At 48.9% G+C, this 17,505-nt stretch overlaps 1 protein-coding gene across 2 annotated transcripts in view; it reads left to right on the top strand.

Moving 5' to 3' along the window:
• The window catches only part of Lipc (lipase C, hepatic type), a 124,663-nt gene that overhangs the window by 91,195 nt on the left and 15,963 nt on the right, over positions 1 to 17,505 (top strand). The window contains exons 2-6 of one of the 2 annotated variants that reach the window (XM_055598102.1): positions 11,542 to 11,732; positions 13,545 to 13,592; positions 13,891 to 14,073; positions 15,430 to 15,547; positions 16,668 to 16,901. In XM_055598102.1, the coding sequence (XP_055454077.1) occupies positions 11,542 to 11,732; positions 13,545 to 13,592; positions 13,891 to 14,073; positions 15,430 to 15,547; positions 16,668 to 16,901 (774 nt within the window). The remainder of the gene's footprint in view (positions 1 to 11,541; positions 11,733 to 13,544; positions 13,593 to 13,890; positions 14,074 to 15,429; positions 15,548 to 16,667; positions 16,902 to 17,505) is intronic. The other variant, XM_055598111.1, reaches the window with a different exon arrangement.

Below are 17,505 nucleotides of genomic sequence, written 5' to 3'. Positions count from 1 at the left end.
GGCCAAGGCCTTAGGCTCTCCCAAGCCTTGTACTGGCTTCATTGCAGCCCCATGACAGGCCCTAGAGGCCAGCACTCGGCAGGCCCTGGACTTCTGGCTCCAGCCTCACAGCCCTGCTTACCCGCTTCTGTTCTGATATTCTTTCACCTTCCTGCTAGGTTGACCTCTCAGTAGGTCACCTCCTTCTGTGAAGACCTCAGCCCCCACACTCCCTCCAACTTCACTGACCCCGTGGTCCATTATCCCTCCCACAGAACCCCTCAGCGTTGCTGATCCTATCTGAGGTACACAGTTAGCAGCTGCCTGGATTAAAGACTCTCGTTTCCTACCAGAATTCTCTTTCTCTCAAAGATCTCAGCTTATCTCTGCTGCCAGTTTGAACTGTAAGTTCCCAGAGATGCTGTTGCTTCTTTGAAACATCCATCACATTGTCATGTCTAAGATACGTTTGTTGCCAGGACTCCATGAGCACCATCCCCTGTGGGCTGACTGCCAGCAGTCTCTCAAAGGCTTCAGAACAAAGAAGGAAAGGTCCAGGGCAGGGTGAGGGTGTTTTCAGAAGGTCTGTTTTCCCATATCCCTTTCCAAAGCTATACTGACAGTGCAGGCGCCTCAGGACCCCAGCCCAGACCTCGCCACCCTGCTTGTCCCTGGCATGCTCTGCTCCTTGGCCCTAAGCGCTTTGCCGTCTTCCAGGAGCAGCTCTGACCAGGAGGAAGTTACCCGTGTGGGGCCATCTTTACAGTGTTGGGTCACACTGCTCTCTTAGTCCGGTCTCAGAGAGGATGGCCTCTTAAATAACTATTCAGTAGCCACGGTATGTGTTGTATCACGGTGTCTGGTATCAGATACAATATCCAGGCATCTATTTGGATGGGAATCTAAGAAGACTCTTGGGCCTCACAGTCAGGCAGGGAGGGGTCAGCTCCCAGAGTCCTCTGCATGAAAGGAAGGAGCTTCATGAGCAGCTAAGCAAAATTTGAACAGCCATGATGGACAGTTAATGCAGGAAACAACAGACCAGCAGCTTTTACTTACGTTCCTGATAAGTACATTTTAGAAAGATGAATATTCCAGCAGGCATGGTAGCTTATGCCTGCAAGCTACTTGGGAGCTGAGGCAGGAGAATGACCAGCTTGATGCCAGCCTGAGATACAACGAGACTGTGTTTCAAACATGGAAGAAAACCCAGCCAAACAAAATAAGAAGTAAATATGGCTTGTGAGTTTAAAGAATACAAAACAGAATAGATTTTCAGTTTCCTCTTCCCTCTCTCCACCCCACCATCTCTTCATCCACTCCAGATTTCCATATTTTCAGTCTCTCTTTCCACAGATAAAAGCAAATCTGAATGTACTTACTGTCAACCGCCCCCATCCCCTGTAAAAGGCATTATAGGCTAGCTGATAGTTGATAGTAATGGTTATCACTTAGCAATACATCCTTGAAATCTTTCCAGACTGGTACCAAGGGATTTGTTTCTGATTAGTGATCACGGGCACCAGGAATATTTTCAGTATTTTTTATCATTACAGACAGAAAATGATTTGTATTCATTTCATTTCATAAATGTACAAGCAGATCTTCAGGATGGGTTCCCAGAAAGTGAATAATGGGCGAAGAGCAAATAGGTTCAGGGATCTCTAAGATGGCTCAGCAGGTAAAGGTGCTTGCTGCCAAATCTGAGGACCTGAGTTCAGTCCCCAGGACACACATGTGAAAAGAGAGAACCGATTCTGCAAATTGTCCTGCACAGGAGTGACAGAGCACACGCCAACTCTCAAATAAATAATTTCATTTTCTAAGTCAATGTATTTACAGGTTGGAGATATAGCTCAATGGCAGAGCACTTGTGTAGTATGATCAAGACCTTGGGCTCAACCCACAGCTCTGGAAAACGAGGTGGAAAGCAAAGGCATTCGTAGCTCTCGTGACTTGCCTTCCTCTCCTTGGGAGTTGCACAGTTGCTCACTCTACCAGCCTGTCAGGCAGGTGTGTGGCCAAGTCTGAATGCTTACCCCTCTGACAGGGAGATTGCAGCGGCATACCTTCCATTGGTGGTTTTCGTCTGAGGACTGAGGGTTGGCTCTTCCCACATGTTAGAGACCATCTGTGTTCCTTTTCCTATGAAATGTCTCTGTCTCCTATAGACTAAGTGCCTGCTACACCAGGCACTGCAGGAAGTGTTTTCCATGTCTTTCTCCTTTACTTAGAGTGCAGAAGCTGTCTGTAAACTGGCCCCAGGCACACTGGGCTCGCATATGCATGTGGAGGTCAGAGGTCAGCTCTCCTTCCTTCCTTCCTTCTTTTCTCCTTCTGACATAGGGTTTCTCTGGGTAGCCCTGGCTGTCCTGGAACTTGCTCTGTAGGCCAGGCTGTCCTCGAACTCACAAAAATCCTCCTGCCTCTGTTTCCCAAATGTCGGGATTAAAGGCGTGTACCACTGCCCTGCTAGAGGACAACCTTCAAGAGTCAGAAGTTCTCAGCTTCCACCCTGTGAGTTTCAAGATTAAACTCGGGCCATCAGGCTTGGCAGCAAGTGCCTATACCCAATGAGCCATCTCACTGGCCCAGGCTCATGTTCTTAGCCACAAAGGACCTGCCGTTCTATGATAATGCAGGTTTCAAGGCCTCCCAAGAACTCCTGAGTCAGCTTCCCTGGGCATGGTGCCAAGGAGTCGGCGTGCTAAGCTCATAGAGGTAAACTGGGTAAAGGCTACAAAGCCTGAAAGGGCAGTGTACGTTCAGTGGGAGCGTAAGGGCAGCAAGCTGGCTGGGTGTGACTACTTCCCTGTTGGAAAGGAGACTGAAAGTCTAGCCTGGCGGCTTAACTTCCTCCTTTGGATAGAGGGTGATAGGAGATAGGTGATAGGAGAAGGGACTCTCAGCTCAGTAGACTTCAAACTGGCTGCAGACTCCATCGCCCCAAAGAAACAGCCAAATGGGAACTAGAAAGCAGGAATCCCTCCCGCCAAAGAGGAGCTTGCTTTTCCTGGCACAGAAGAACACGGCCAATATCCACAGCACAAAGCTGCTTGCAGAACACAGAATCCTGAAACTCACAGACAGAAAGGTGCTAAGCAGAATGGTGACGACCTTCGCGGGTAAGAATGATGAGTCTTTGGAAGGAACTGTAGATCACCACAGAGAAGAGATCTGACAGACGCTCTGAAAGAAATGCGGAGCATTGCATTGGATGCCAAGCCCCAGCAGGGCACAGCGGTTCGTGCCTGTAATCCCAGCGCCCGGAAGACTGAATGGAGGGCTGTAGGCATAGGTCTGTTGGTGGACTGCTTGCCTAACCCTGGGTTCAATCCCCGGTGCTGCGTGTATTCAGTGTAGCGGTGCACTCCTGTGATCCTGGCTCTGGGAAGGTGGAGGCATGAGGATGGAGTGTCAGGTCATCCTCAGCCACACAGGGAGTTTAAGGACAGTCTGGGCTACATGTGACCCTGTTTAAAAAAAAAAAAAAAGAATGTGATGGAGTTGAGCCCTCTGTGTCTAGAAGCGTACCACAGCCCAGGCCTTTCTACAGGAATGCCCTAGCGAGGGTCAGGGACGAAGCAGACCCAGTTCCTCCCCAGGGACATCCCTCATGCTTCAGCACATACTCCCCATCCTTGACTGTCTTCTGCTGTGAAGCACAACCTTGGGGGTATTCGGCCAAGTTAATGTCTAATGCACAGTACAAGCATTCATCTTTAGAAAGCAAAGAGGGGGAAGGAGTAAAACTGACTCCACAAAGTTGTTCATCACACACTCATACACACACACACACACACACACACACACAGCTTTTGCATGTGGGAAATGCCTTCTCCTGGGGGCTGGTCCTCTATGTGGTCACTCTACCTTCCATGAAAGGGTCACATTTCCTACCACGGGAGAACAGCCGTCAAAACTAGTGGACTTCATGGTCAGAGTGCTTCCTGTGGGCCTGGCCAAGCAGGTGTATGGGTCTGTCCCAGGGGTGACTTTACTTCCGGAACTCTGAAGGAGCTACTGTCAGCTCCCGTTGGAGCACACACGGGAACTGCGTTACTTGGTTTTGAACCTGCTGCTGAGCCTCCCTTCCAGTTATTTAACCTTTGTAAGACTCATAACAGCACCTCCCTCCCGGCCCTGTGAGGCTGAAATGGCTGTCTGTGCAGGTCATTTAGGGTGCAGAAGCAGAGCCACCGGTTGGAGGGAGAGCTGCGCTGACAGTATATCTCAGTGGGTAGAAGTGCATGCCACGTAAGCCTGAGAACCCAGCTTCAGTGCCAGGAGCTCACAGCGGAAAGAGAGGCCAGACTGCCCAAGCCTGAGATCCAGAACATCTCCTTCCTGTGTGACCTTGGTCAAGACATTTAACCACTCCGAGTTTGGATAGCTTTTTCCTTATAGGGATGTTATGAGGCTCAAATAAGAGAACGGACATCCAGTGAAGAGGATGTGACAGTCCAACAAACATACCTTTATTTATGTATTAAAATATTTTACATTATTTTATATCGAGATCTGTGTCCTCCATCCTACCCACTCCATTATCAGTTTTATTTACTGTGTATATGTGTATGTGTACATACATGTTTGTGTGTATGTGTCTACCCATATACAGATATATATGGGTGGGTACATATGCTCTGCTGTGTGCATGCTGTAGAGGTCTGAGGTCATGCATCTTCCTGGATTATTCTATACCTTATTTTCTGAGCTAGGGTGTACTGGTGAGTTTTTATTGTCGGTTTGACACAACCTAAACTCACCTAAGAAGAGGGACCCTCAACTGAAGAATTGCCTCCATCAGACTGGCCTGCGGCATGTCCATGAAAGGTTGTCTTGGTTGGTGATCGATGTGCCAGAGCCCACAGTGGGTGGTGCCATCGCTAGGCAGGTGCGACTGGGCTGTATAAGAAAGCCAGCTGAGCAAGCCAGAGAGCCAGCGAGAGAACCAGTAAAGCAGCATTCCTCCACAGGTTCTGCTTGGGTGCCTACCCTGCCTTCCCTCAAGTGATGGACTGTGACCTGGAAATACAAGTTGAGATAAACCCTTTCCTCCCCATTTGTCTTTATAACGGTGTTTATCACAACAGAAAACAAACTAGAACACAGGGTCTCTCCCTAAACCTGGGATCTACAGAGTCAGCTAAACTAGCTGGTCAACAGGCCTCTGCTTTGCTCCCGTGTCTGCCTCTCCGGCAGTGGATTTGCAGGCCTCTGCTACCATGCCTAGTTTTTTCCACGTGTGCTAGAGACCCAGTGTCAAGTTCTCACGTTTGCATGGCAAGTACCTCAATGGTCAGGCCATGTCTCCAGCCCCCATCATCATCTTTAATGAGACCTCTTGGTTTCTGCATGAGTTCCTTGGGCTGGAGGTAAGTACAGCTGCCTCCCGGGGAGGGTTTAGCTGTAAGATTCTGTACCGTCATATCAAGAAAGCAATGCCAGTTAATCAAGTAATCTCACAGCAGCCGTCCATTCCTAGTGGGAGCAATTCTCTGAGAAGAAACAGTCTCCGTGAGGCTGAGTTTATAAAAGTGAACAGTCAGAAATAAATAGCTTATCCCGTGGCAGGGAAGAGGGCACCCATACTACCAAACCCTCCCGGCATGAAGTGTTCCTCAGCCCTTAAAAGTAAACACGAACGCCACAGAAACACGGGCCAATGTTGATTGTATTGAAAAAATAACAAGGTCATCTGCACAGTTACATAAAAATCTATATTTACTCCTGTGTGCAGAAGAGGAACACAGAAAAGCAAGAAGGCAAGCCATTAAGGAGATAAACTTGTAAGGTGTTTTTAAAGTTCCATTTTCAACTGTTAACTCCATTTTTATGCAACCGAAACAATTTTTAATGGAAAAAAAATACAAAAACCCTTAGCGTGCTCCAGAATCTGTTTAGCTGAAAGGCAGACTTCTGCTGTGGGAAAGCGGGGAGCCCACTCAAGTGTAGATGGATGGAAAGATGAAGAGGAAATGATTGAGCAGACAAGCGAACAGAAAACACCCACCGCACAGGGCCCCGCAGGCACAAATTCAAATCCAACTTCTTCACCACTCAGTAGTTTGTCTGCAGGTGGCGAACCTTTGACCAAAGGTCAACTACCCCCATAACCACAGGGAAGAAGGCTGCACTTGGGCAGAAGCCCGTATCCTGATTCTCTCCTCAAGGGTAACCAGCTGTGTGAGCTCCAGTAGGTGGCTCGGATCCCACACCCTCGCATAAAACAACCATTTGTTGAGATATTACTTAGGATTTATCTTTTCATTCCCACTGGGGGTTTTCAGATTTGGAAGCAGAAGCTATATGAACCAGTAGATTTCTCCATCTTTTGTGCAAGCCTAAACTCATCAAAACAATTGTCTACAGCCTGCACCTGCAAGCTGGCTTCCATGTAAAGATGCTCCATGCCCAGCCTGATGACCTGAGCACCAGCCCTCAAAACCACAGAGTGGGAAGGTGCCACTTCCCATAGGCTGTTCCCTGACCACCGTACATACCCCATGGATACGCATTTCCACACTCTAAGGAAACTGTAAAAAGAAATTAAACTCAAATCAGAGTTTTAGGTTTTACCAGTTTCCAAAGTGTAAATACTCCCCTGCAGCCAGTTTCAAAGAACCATGGCAGGGCTGGAGAGATGGCTCAGTGGTTAAGAGAACGAGCTGCCCCTGCAGAGGGCCTGGGTTCAATTCCAAGCACTCACATGGTGGCTCACAACCATCTATAACTGCAGTCTCAGGATAGATACCCTCGTCTGATATCCTCGGGCGCTGCACCCATGTGGTGCACACACCATACATGTAACTAATACATTTACATACACGCAAAAAAATTTAAAAATCTGAAAAAAAAAAAAACCCAAAGTATTGAGGTGGAGCATGGAGAGTGAGGAAGAGCAGCTAAGTAGGAAGATTTGGCTTCCACCTACCATATGGATTCCCAGCAGGGTTCTGCCTAGAAGGTTCCCAGTTAGCTGTGGCTAACTCTTAACAGTCTAAGCCATTCTCCATATCTCCTGGTAGCTGCTTGGCAAGTGGAACGGTTGGGTGTGCCTGTGTCCTTTCCAAAAGTAAACCGAGCCACTCAGGCCCTGATTAAATCCAGCCTCTCTTTTCATTGTAAGTGGTTTGTGATTCATTCCCCACCACTGCCTAAAATAGGGTAGTAGAGGCACATGCTTGCACTCTCGAAAACACACACACACACACTCACATACACACACATACACATTCGCACAAGTCTGTGATCCTAGACACCGTAGAAGTGAAAGCTGGAAGGTCATGCCTTCATGTGGTCTAAAGGAAAGGAAACTTAAATCTTTCCTTCCATTTAGTTTCAAGCAGGTGAGCCCCACACGAAGCTCAGCATTGTCTATGGATGCTACCTAAGACAAAACTGTCAACTTATTTAAAACATGATGAGGCTGGGGGCGGGGGTCCAGGTTTTGTGGTTTCAAAACTGAACTGTGAGGTCTCCTGCACGAACCTCATGCCCCAGTGTCAGAAAAGATAAACAGATATACTCTCTCAAAAACCATGAGCCGGACAGCCCTGTGTGTCCCAAGATGATTCTTGCTCATACAGTGTGGCCCAGAGGAAACAAAAGGTTGCGTATCCCTGGAAAACAATGCGTTTTCACCTCTGACTTACAATAATCCCACTGGGGGTGTTTCTGTTAGTCTGCCGTGACAGAGCAGACGGGGAGGTCGTGGCCACAAAGCCCTAGCAGCAGGGCTGGGACGCAAGCGAGGCAATCTTTCCATCACTGTGCACCTCAACAAGCTCTGAGCAGAGCAGGGCCCCTAACGAACCCCGTTATCAACAGGGCCAGATAGGAAAGAGGAGCCAGAATGGGGCTCCTGATCCATGTTCTTTTTCAAAGATTTGTTTTTATTCTTTTTTAATTATGAGTACAGGTGTGTCTCTGTGTGGGTATGTCACAGCTGAGTACAGTTGCCCGAGAAGGCCAGAGGCATGAGATCTCCTGAGCTGGAGTTATAGGTGGTCGTGAGTCACCTGGAGTGGATGCTAGCAACCCAGTTCAGGTCTCCTGCAAGAGCACTTTGTAATCTTTTGTTTGTTTGTTGAGACAGGGTTTCTCAGTGTAACCCTGGCTGCCCTGGAACTCACAGTTCCTGCCTTCACCTCCTGACTGCTGGGACTACAGGCATGTGCCACCACGCCTAGGTGCAGTTTGCAACCTTGACCTTTGAAGCATCTCTTCAGCTGTCTCCCCGTTTTTGAGACTAGGTCTCCTGTAGCCCAGGCTGGCCTCATACTCCTTGTATAGCTGAGGATGACCTTGAACTTCTAATCCTCCTGCCTCCAGCTTCCAATTGCTGGGATTACAGGTTTGTGCTACCGCCTTGAGTTTATGCAATGGTGGAAATGAACTAACAGCCCCAGGCATGCTAGGCAGTCGCTCTACCAACTGAGCTAAATGCCAACCCCATACAAAAAAATTCCAATGTCAACCCGGCCCAAGTTGAAGTCACTGGCTTGATGCCAGCAGCCACAGTATGGCAGCTACGTTTATTTCATTGGAATGTTTCCTCCTGGGCAGAGGATGTGGTTGGAGAATTTTCAGGGACATTGAGGAGTTACGGTCTTCCGGGGACTCCTGCCATGTCTAGGAGTATTTTCAGCAGTAACTGTTTACAGAGCAAGAGTGGTGGTGAGCATATGCACACACACACACACACACACACACACACACACTATTGCGTGCGCGTGCACACACGCTGGAGCACAATTAAATGATGAATTCGTGGAGATGTTTTGCAAACAGCTCTGCAGGGGCACATTAGCACCCGAGGCCTCTGTCTCATGCGCTTGCTTCATTAACTTCATCTAGTACCTGGTAAGCACCTGACATGCGCTCAGCAGAGGAGAAGCATCCTGAACAGGGATTGTGGGCAGAAGGCAGGAAGGCCATGCAGAGCCTTCACCTGGCTTCCTCCTAGGCTGGATGGCTTAGCTCAGTTGCCCTAAGTCACCCACCTGGGGATGTCTTTGCCCAAGAGAAGAATGTAGTTTGTTCTAGTCTGAATTTCTAAGGATCTTCCAACCAGGAGCTGGCTTTCTAATGCAGAAAACACTGCAAGGAATAATATCCCAAATCCTCCTGACTAAAGGAGGCGTTTGGTATCTTTGGGAACTTGCTGCCACACAGAAGACAACCATAGGCCCACCATCTCCATTTCCAGGATAGAGGAGCAGATTCTCCCAAAGAAGCTGACTAATGACCTCAGGAGATATGGCCTCTCTCAAAATCTCAGGGCTGAGGCCAAAGAGATGGCTCAGAGGTTAAGCTGCTCTTCCAGAGGTCCTGAGTTGAATTCCCAGCAACCACACGGTGGCTCACTATAATGAGCCACCTATAATGAGATCTGGTGCCCTTTTCTGGTGTGCAGGCAGAACGTTGTATGCTAATAAATAAACAAATCTTAAAAAAAAAAAAAAAAAACACCTCAGTACCATCTAGCTTCATATCACTGGAATCTTTGTCTCTCAAGAACACATGAGAGGCTAAAGAAATGGCTCAGTGATTAAGAGCATTTGCTGCTCTTGCAGAGAACCTGAGTTTGGTTCCCAGCACCTACAACAGGCTACTCACAACCACCTGTGACTCAAGCTCTGTAAAATCTAATGCCCTCTTCTGACACACACATGCAATACCCACACCCATACCAACACATACACACACACATTCTGGAAACACAGACTGTAGATGTAGCTTATCAGCAGAGTGCTTGCCAACATGTGTGAGGTCCCAGGTGTGATTCCTAGGAAAACAAATATGCTGAAACCAATGTCAATGTGTATGAATTTTACAGAGATGTAAATGGGCTAATCCCTGAGGTCTGACAAGACTGATCTTAGAAATATGTAGTAGAGGTCACATAGATTTGGTCAAAGATTTAAACATAATGATGGCCATCAGAAGCATTGTTCTGAACACAGAAAAATATCTGGCAAATTACTAAATAAAAATAAAACATTTGAAATCATGTTTCTGAAGAATTTTTACTGCTGTGAGAAACTGCCGTGGCGGGTGGAAAGGCATATGAAACCATTTGTATCTGATCTCAGAGAAAGGCCAGATAAATACACAGAGAGTGACTGGAGAGGTGGCTCTGTGGTTAAGAGCGCACACTGCTCCCCAAAATCCATGTTGGTGGCTCACAATTGCCTGTCGCTCCAGCTCATGGGGACCCGGATGTCCAGAGGGTTCTGTAGACACCTGCCCTCATGTGCAGGATCCCATAAACAGATGCACACAATTTCATACAAATAAAAATACCCCCCCCTTTAAGTCCGCATGACAAATGTCCCTGGTGGGAAAACAACCCCAAAAGGAAATGCCCAAATGTTACTCGGAACACTACCTGAGGCCACTCTCGGCAGCCTGCTAGGACCTCATAATGGATGTTTTAGGGTGTTCTTGTGAAACATCTTTCTAGGGGCTTGTGGGGTAATTCAGTGGTGAAAGCACTTGCAGCCAAGCCCGATGGCCTGAGGTCAAGTCTTGGGACCCACATAGTGGAAGAGAACTAACTCCCAAAAGTTGTCTTATGACTGTAATCTGGAGCTGTAAACCAATGAAGCCTTTGTTCCCTGAGCTGCTTTTTGTCAGGACATCTTATCACGGGGACAGAAATGAAGTTAGGACAACCTGGGATGCCAAGCACACATTGAGTGTCCGGTTTTATGTGCAGGTGCTGAGGATTGAACTCAGGCCCTTATGTTTGCAAGGCAAGCACATTACCGCTCCTCTGAGCCCCTCCCCGCTCCGGATAAAGCCCAAGGTCTTTAGCATCCATGCTCTATCATGTTAACTTCTTTATGTGTCATGAGCTCTCATGCCTCGGAGCCATTCTTCATGCTGTTCCCTTAGCTGGAAGGCCCCCCTCCTCATCCCAAACACACACAGCCCCGGTAAGCTTTCCAGGCCATGCTTAACATTCAAGGACAACCTGTAACCCTTTTTGAGACTCTTCCCATCCTACCTGCCCCCCAACACACACCCAATGAGTCCCTTCAGGGTTTATTCTGCAAACTATACCTACAGTGAGAATGATTAGGATGAGCTTGGAAGGGTGACATGTAGTGACATGCTCTCTCTCTCTCTCTCTCTCTCTCTCTCTCTCTCTCTCTGCTGTCTCTCCATCCCTGAAGATGATCCTGGTTCAGATCCTGACTCTGCCTCTTCCTGGAATGGTGATCTGTAGTAAGGCTTACTGTCTACAAGCCTCATTACAAATGGCCTTAACTACATTCTTCAAACTATGGAGTCAGGCCTCTAGAGCATTGCTGAATGCTTACCATGTGGAGGGTCAGGTCCTTTAGCTGGTATGGGGTCTTCCCAGGTTCCCTGATGTCATCTGGCCATCCCACAACAACTATCATTTGTTTTCTCAAAGATGGGGTTCGTGCAGGTTCCCAGCACCTTCCAGTAACTAGCAGATGGAGTTCAGAACCACTGGTGGTCGCAGGACCAGCACTGATGGGACACATGCCAGGCTTGGCTCACCATCCTGACTTTGTATTTCAGAGCCATTTGGGAGAAGCCAGGGAACTACTAAAGCAAGGAAACCATCCCAGGAGACAGAGACCAGATTCCTGCTCTTCAAAGACAAAGGCGATCGCCAGGGCTGTCAGCTCCGACTCCAGAGCCCAGAAACGCTGCAGGAGTGTGGCTTCAACTCCTCCCAGCCACTGGTCATGGTCATCCACGGGTGGTCGGTAGGAAGCGCTCACATGTTGTGTTCTTTGTGTATCCCCGCCCGAGGTTTTTCTTCCTAGTGCATTGGATTTTAATAATGCTGATGATAAACTCACACATGCCTCTGGTAAAGCACCTCCCAGTTTTCTCAGTTCCAGGAGTGAGCAGAGTCCTGGAAGTGTGTGTGTGTGTGTGTGTGTGTGTGTGTGTGTGTGTGTGTGTCCTCTCTGTGTATATGCATGAGAGTGCAGGTGCCCACCAAGGCCAGAAGAGGGTGCTGGATTCCCTGGAGCTGGAGTTACAGGTAATTGTGTGGTGCCAGGCATGGGTGCTGGGAGCAGAACTCAGGTCCTCTGCAAAAGGAGTACATACTCTTAACCTTGACCTATCTCTCCAGCGCCACATCAAAAAACTTTATGTGGGTCCTAAAGATCAAAGATGGGGCCTGGGTTTGTATGGCAGATGTCTTACCAACGGAGCCATTCTCCAACATCTAACGAGTTGGAATTTATTTTCTGTCATCTACTTGAAAATCATTTTCTGAAGAGCTGGCCTCAAATCCATCATGTAGCCAAGGATGACCTTGAACTCTTGTTTCTCCTGGCTCCACCTCCAAGGGCTGGGATAACAGGTGTGTGTCTCTGTGTCTAGTTTATGCAGCGCTAGGGGTAGAACCTGGAGCTCCATGGATGTTAGGCCATCGCTCCCCTGACCAAGCTATATCCCCAGACATAAAAACAAAAGATTCTTGAAAACCCCACCTTGCCCGTCTAGAGAATTAACCAGCTCATGCACTCTGTCGCCTTCATTTGTCGCCTCCTTTCTCGTTCTCTTCTCGGGGTTAGCTCTCCTTTTCCTGTAGGCCTAGTCTCCATCATAGCATTCTGCAGGCCAACCCTGCCACAGCTCAGCCTTTTCCAAGGCGTGGTGCATGGTTCCCTGAGTTCCCAGGCCCCAGCAACCCATGGAACCTCCTTCTGCTGGGCTTTCTCACTTGGTTTCTCTGACCCACTAGGCTGTGAGCTCCTCCCTGGAAGGGGTCTGCCCTATTCTTGTGTGACATTGCAAGCCAATACCCACCACAAGTTAGGTGCTCCAAAATGTTTGTTAACTGAATTAAAAATCGAATGAGTGAGTTTGGTTTTGAAATGCAACACAAAGCTGCAGGTTTCTATAGAAAAATGTGCTCTTTGGCCTCAAAATCTTGTTATGTCAGAGTATGCAACTTCTGCAGCCTCTACCACCACCACCACCACCCAACATTTACACTAGAAATACTAATGCAGACAGCAACAAGAGCCACAGAAGAGGAGGCACCTGGGTTAACTAGTATACAGGCAAGGTAGCTCAGCTGGGGTACCTGGCTCTCGGTAAGTCTCTCCTCAATAAGCACAGCTTGGCTCCCTGGAAGGAAGAGAGGGTGGCTAACGGGGTGGGATGGAACTGAGGGATGGGGAGGGAGCGTTACTATTTTCCTTTCTGCAGCTTGACCTTAAACTCTCCCAAAATCTCTGGACCATACCACGCTGCTCCCTTTCTGCCTCTGCAAGACTGCCTAGAGTGCCCCAGACCCAGATATGACCACCTTCCTGCCTGTCCTTTCTCTCCTTCCTCACCTCTGCTTCTCCTCCACGGCACGGCATGATCACTCAGCCCCGCACGTGTTCTTCTCTCGAGCAGGGGCCACACAGAGCAGGTCTCCAGGTCTCAGGCTCTTCCAACCGAAGGTAGAAGAGGTCAAGACAGATGCTGTGGGACCCCAGGCCTGGAGGAGCTGACCTTCTGAAGTCAACTCTTGGACCTAATTTTCACACATTTTTCCATTGTTTTAGGGCTCAGAAAGTGCTACCCTGGGGAAAAATTCAGACAGTGAATCTCAGGTGGGGAGAATGTGGCAAAGTCCGGGCACGCTGTGTTTTCAGAATCTGGGGCTGGACATGGGGTTGACATCACATGGGGGGAGCTAGAGATGGGCCGAGCAATGGATAGGACAGCTGGGCAGGAACTCTTCAAGCCCAAATGGCCTCAGCACCAGGCCATTGCCTCTCTTTGGGAAGAAAGGTCTAGCACTGTCCTTAAGACTGAGAAAGAAGAGGACTGTGTGCTTAGGGACCCCAGGAACTGGCACAGGGTCACCTCCCCTCCCAGTGAGGCTGACAACCTATGGCCCACCCTCAGGTGGATGGCTTGCTAGAAAGTTGGATCTGGAAGATGATGGGCGCGCTGAAGTCCCAACAGTCCCAACCCGTGAACGTGGGTTTAGTGTACTGGATCTCCCTGGCATACCAACACTATGCCGTCGCCGTTCGCAACACCCGAATTGTGGGCCAGGAGGTGGCTGCTCTGCTCCTGTGGCTGGAGGTAAGCCCACCTACCCATCCCTCTGGTGGTAAGGGAGGGGTAAGCTGGTCTCCAGGAGATCTCCCCGAAACCCCAGGAGGCCTCGGTGCTCAGCTGGCAAGCCTGGGGCCTGATAGGAGGCCTCCCCTTAAGCCATGATCTCCTTACTCCCCAGCCCCGCTTCTGTTTGCACACCCCTGCATTAATCCCGAGCACAGTGTCCCGTCACTTCCCACGGTGCCCCATGAATTGGCAGCTTGCTGACTAGTGGACCGTCAACCTGACACGAGCTGGGGTCATCCTGAAAGAGGAAACTCAACTGAGAAAATGCCTCTGTCAGATTAGCCAGTAGATAAGCTTGAGGGGCATTTATTATTATCATTGTTTATTATTGTTGTTGTTGTTGTTAATTATTGAAGTGGGAAGGCATAGCCCATTGTGGATAGTGTCATCCCTGAGCAGGTTGTACTGAGTTACCCAAGAAAGCAGGCTATACGGGGGGCATGGGGAGCAAGGCAGAAAGTAGGGTTCTTCCTACTTTCTTAGCTCTTTCCTTCATGAGGGACTGTAAGCTGTAGACTAAAATAATCCCTTCCCTCCTAAAGTTGCTTTGGGTCAGTGTTTTATCACAGCAACAGAGAGCAGCCTGGGACATACAGATACCCGTTATGAGAGACCAGTGAGCTGGTGCAGCAGGTTAAGAGCCTTGTTGCAAAACCCGAGGACCAGTGTTCAATCCCCAAAGACTCCCATGGCAGAAAGAAAGAACTGAACTGACTCCCTCAAGTTTTCCTCTGGCCTCACATGCATGTGCTGTAATATTTTTAAAACATTGGGAAAAGAAAATTGAGATTTTTTTTTCCCCCTCACGATATTTAAACTTTAAACGCGCAGTTATCTGCTATGGACTTTTTAAATGACAATGTCCTGTCACGGTGTCATACAAAATAAATTCATCCATTCCAGTTAGGGTGCCCCGCTGTGGCCTTCGACAACTGCACTTCACCCAGTGTGGCTCAGAGAAGACAAAGTTTAGAAACATCTGCCCAAAGGAATCCAAACACACTTGGAAGCCATCAATGCAAGTGTGGCCTCCCACCTGTAATTACAGCCCCAAAAGGCAAAGACTAAGGCATCCCCAGTTTCTGCAAGATGCCAATGGCCAGGTGAAGCCAGGCAGGAGGCAGCAGTCACCAGGACATCCCAGAGGAAGGCCACCCTTACCCCCAAGCCCGTCACCTAAGCCGACAGTCAGTGAGATGGCAGGCCAGTCTCCCAATATAAACATCTGATTTGTGGGCTATGCCAAGCATGGATGGGTGCCCCGTGGAAGCCCACCACCACCCCTTCCTCCGACCCTCTTGCCCTGTCTTCCAGGAATCTGTGAGGTTTTCTCGAAGCAAAGTTCACCTAATCGGGTACAGCCTGGGAGCGCACGTCTCAGGATTCGCAGGCAGCGCCATGGGTGGAAAGCACAAGATCGGAAGAATCACAGGTAGCCCTGTGCGGATAACCCCACGGCAAGCTCCGGGCTTCAGAGTGCAGGGAGCAGAGAGCACACACACGCTCAGGCACACCCACACCCACACACACGCTCACGCACACACACACAGACACGGGGGTGCCCACACACTTGTACACATGCACACCAAACACTCACGTTGGGAAAAGAAAAAACAAAGAATTTCACAAAGAGAGACATTGTCGGGCCTGAGGCCTCAGTCTCCCTATTCCAGCTGGCATTGCCACATCCCAGCATTATAGCCAGGCCACGCACACAGGAGAGCTTCTTACCCTGTAGTCATCTTTTTGTCAGAAGAAAGAAAGAAAGAAAGAAAGAAAGAAAGAAAGAAAGAAAGAAAGAAAGAAAGAAAGAAAGAAAGAGAAAGCAAGCTATAGATCGCACCAAGGCTATGGGGGTGGGAGGGGGTGGAGAGCAGGTGACCTCACCACTCACTGTCAGTTGCTCTCTTGGCTGCAGCAAGGATGGCAGCCAGGCCCGCCACCAAATGGTCTCTTCAGACAACTCAGAGGCGCATACATACTCTCCCCAAGCAGCCAGCCAGGAGCCGTGCTTGCTGCTGAAAGCACATCTGTGCCTTGGAGCCTGGGCTTCCGAAGGCCCTTACAAGGCCCTTTTGACCCCTTCCTAAGGTTGTTCTGGACGTTTGGTAAGACGACATGAGCATAGGAAGCCAGCTTGCTCGAGACTGCTGACAACACACAGGCAAACAAGAAGTCAGAACTGGATATAATGAGCACCGTGGGCTGCTGCTTTTTTATGCAAACAGATGCCGTAGAAAGTACCAGGGGAGGCACTTAAAATTGATTTGCTTAAATAAATCAAGCGTTCACTCCTAACCTGGCTCTTACCTCCTGATCCTCTCTGTAAACCTTTCCCCTTAGAATAGCGTCTGGCCTGAGTAATTTTCAGTGCCATGAATTTCTACAGCTTTAGAGCCAAAAGGTTACAGTCAGAGCTTCTAGAAAGGCACCAAGCCCTTGTCTTTCTCTTCCTGCCTGCTCGGAAATGTGAAATGGCCACAGAGCTTGCAGCAAAGTCTTCTGATGCCCTCCCCATGCTCATCTATCCTGGCTTTCATCTTTCCTACCAGGGCTGGACCCTGCAGGCCCTCTGTTTGAGGGAGCTTCCCCCAACGACCGTCTTTCTCCAGACGATGCTGATTTTGTGGACGCCATTCATACCTTCACCCGGGAGCACATGGGCCTGAGTGTGGGCATCAAACAGCCCGTTGCCCACTATGACTTCTACCCCAATGGGGGCTCCTTCCAGCCCGGCTGCCACTTCCTGGAGCTCTACAAACACATTGCTGAGCATGGCTTGAATGGTAAGAAAGTCATAGCCTTAGCCTGGTTCTTACTCTCTCCTGAAGCCATCGGTACCATCAGCAAAGCCAGAGACCCTGATTGATGTAGGACCTCAGAGGTCTCTTGGGGGGCTGGTGGTTCTCAGGCAGCTGCTCCCCATGACAGTGCAGAGGGTTGGGGGCTGGAGAAATGGCTCAGTGGTTAAGGTCACAGACTGCTTTTCCAGAGAACAAAGGTTCAAATCCCAGCACCCACATGGCAGCTCACAACTGTCTGTAACTCCAAGACCTGACATAGACATACATGATGTTGAAACACCAATGCACATAGACTTAAAAAAGGTAATAAATAAAATAAATAAATAAATAAATAAATAAATAAATAAATAAATAAAGCATAGACTTGGACAGTGCACAGTGTCTTGGAGGCCAAGTGAAGGAACACCATCAGGAGCCATCACTTCCCATCCCTACCCAGAGTGAAACAGGAAGCTACTCCAGGGGCACTAGCCCTTGTGAGAGCTGAGTCCTCATGTTGTCCTTTCCTTTAGGAGGGTATATGTAATATACCTTGGCCTCGTGTGTGTGTGTGTGTGTGTGTGTGTGTGTGTGTGTGTGTGTGTGT

Source organism: Psammomys obesus, unplaced genomic scaffold, assembly GCF_907164565.1.
Source record: "Psammomys obesus unplaced genomic scaffold, mPsaObe1.curated_primary_1811, whole genome shotgun sequence".
NCBI classification, from domain to species: Eukaryota; Metazoa; Chordata; class Mammalia; order Rodentia; family Muridae; genus Psammomys; species Psammomys obesus.
The sequence above is the reverse complement of the archived record's forward strand: the minus strand, read 5'-3'. Positions and strand labels throughout refer to the sequence as shown.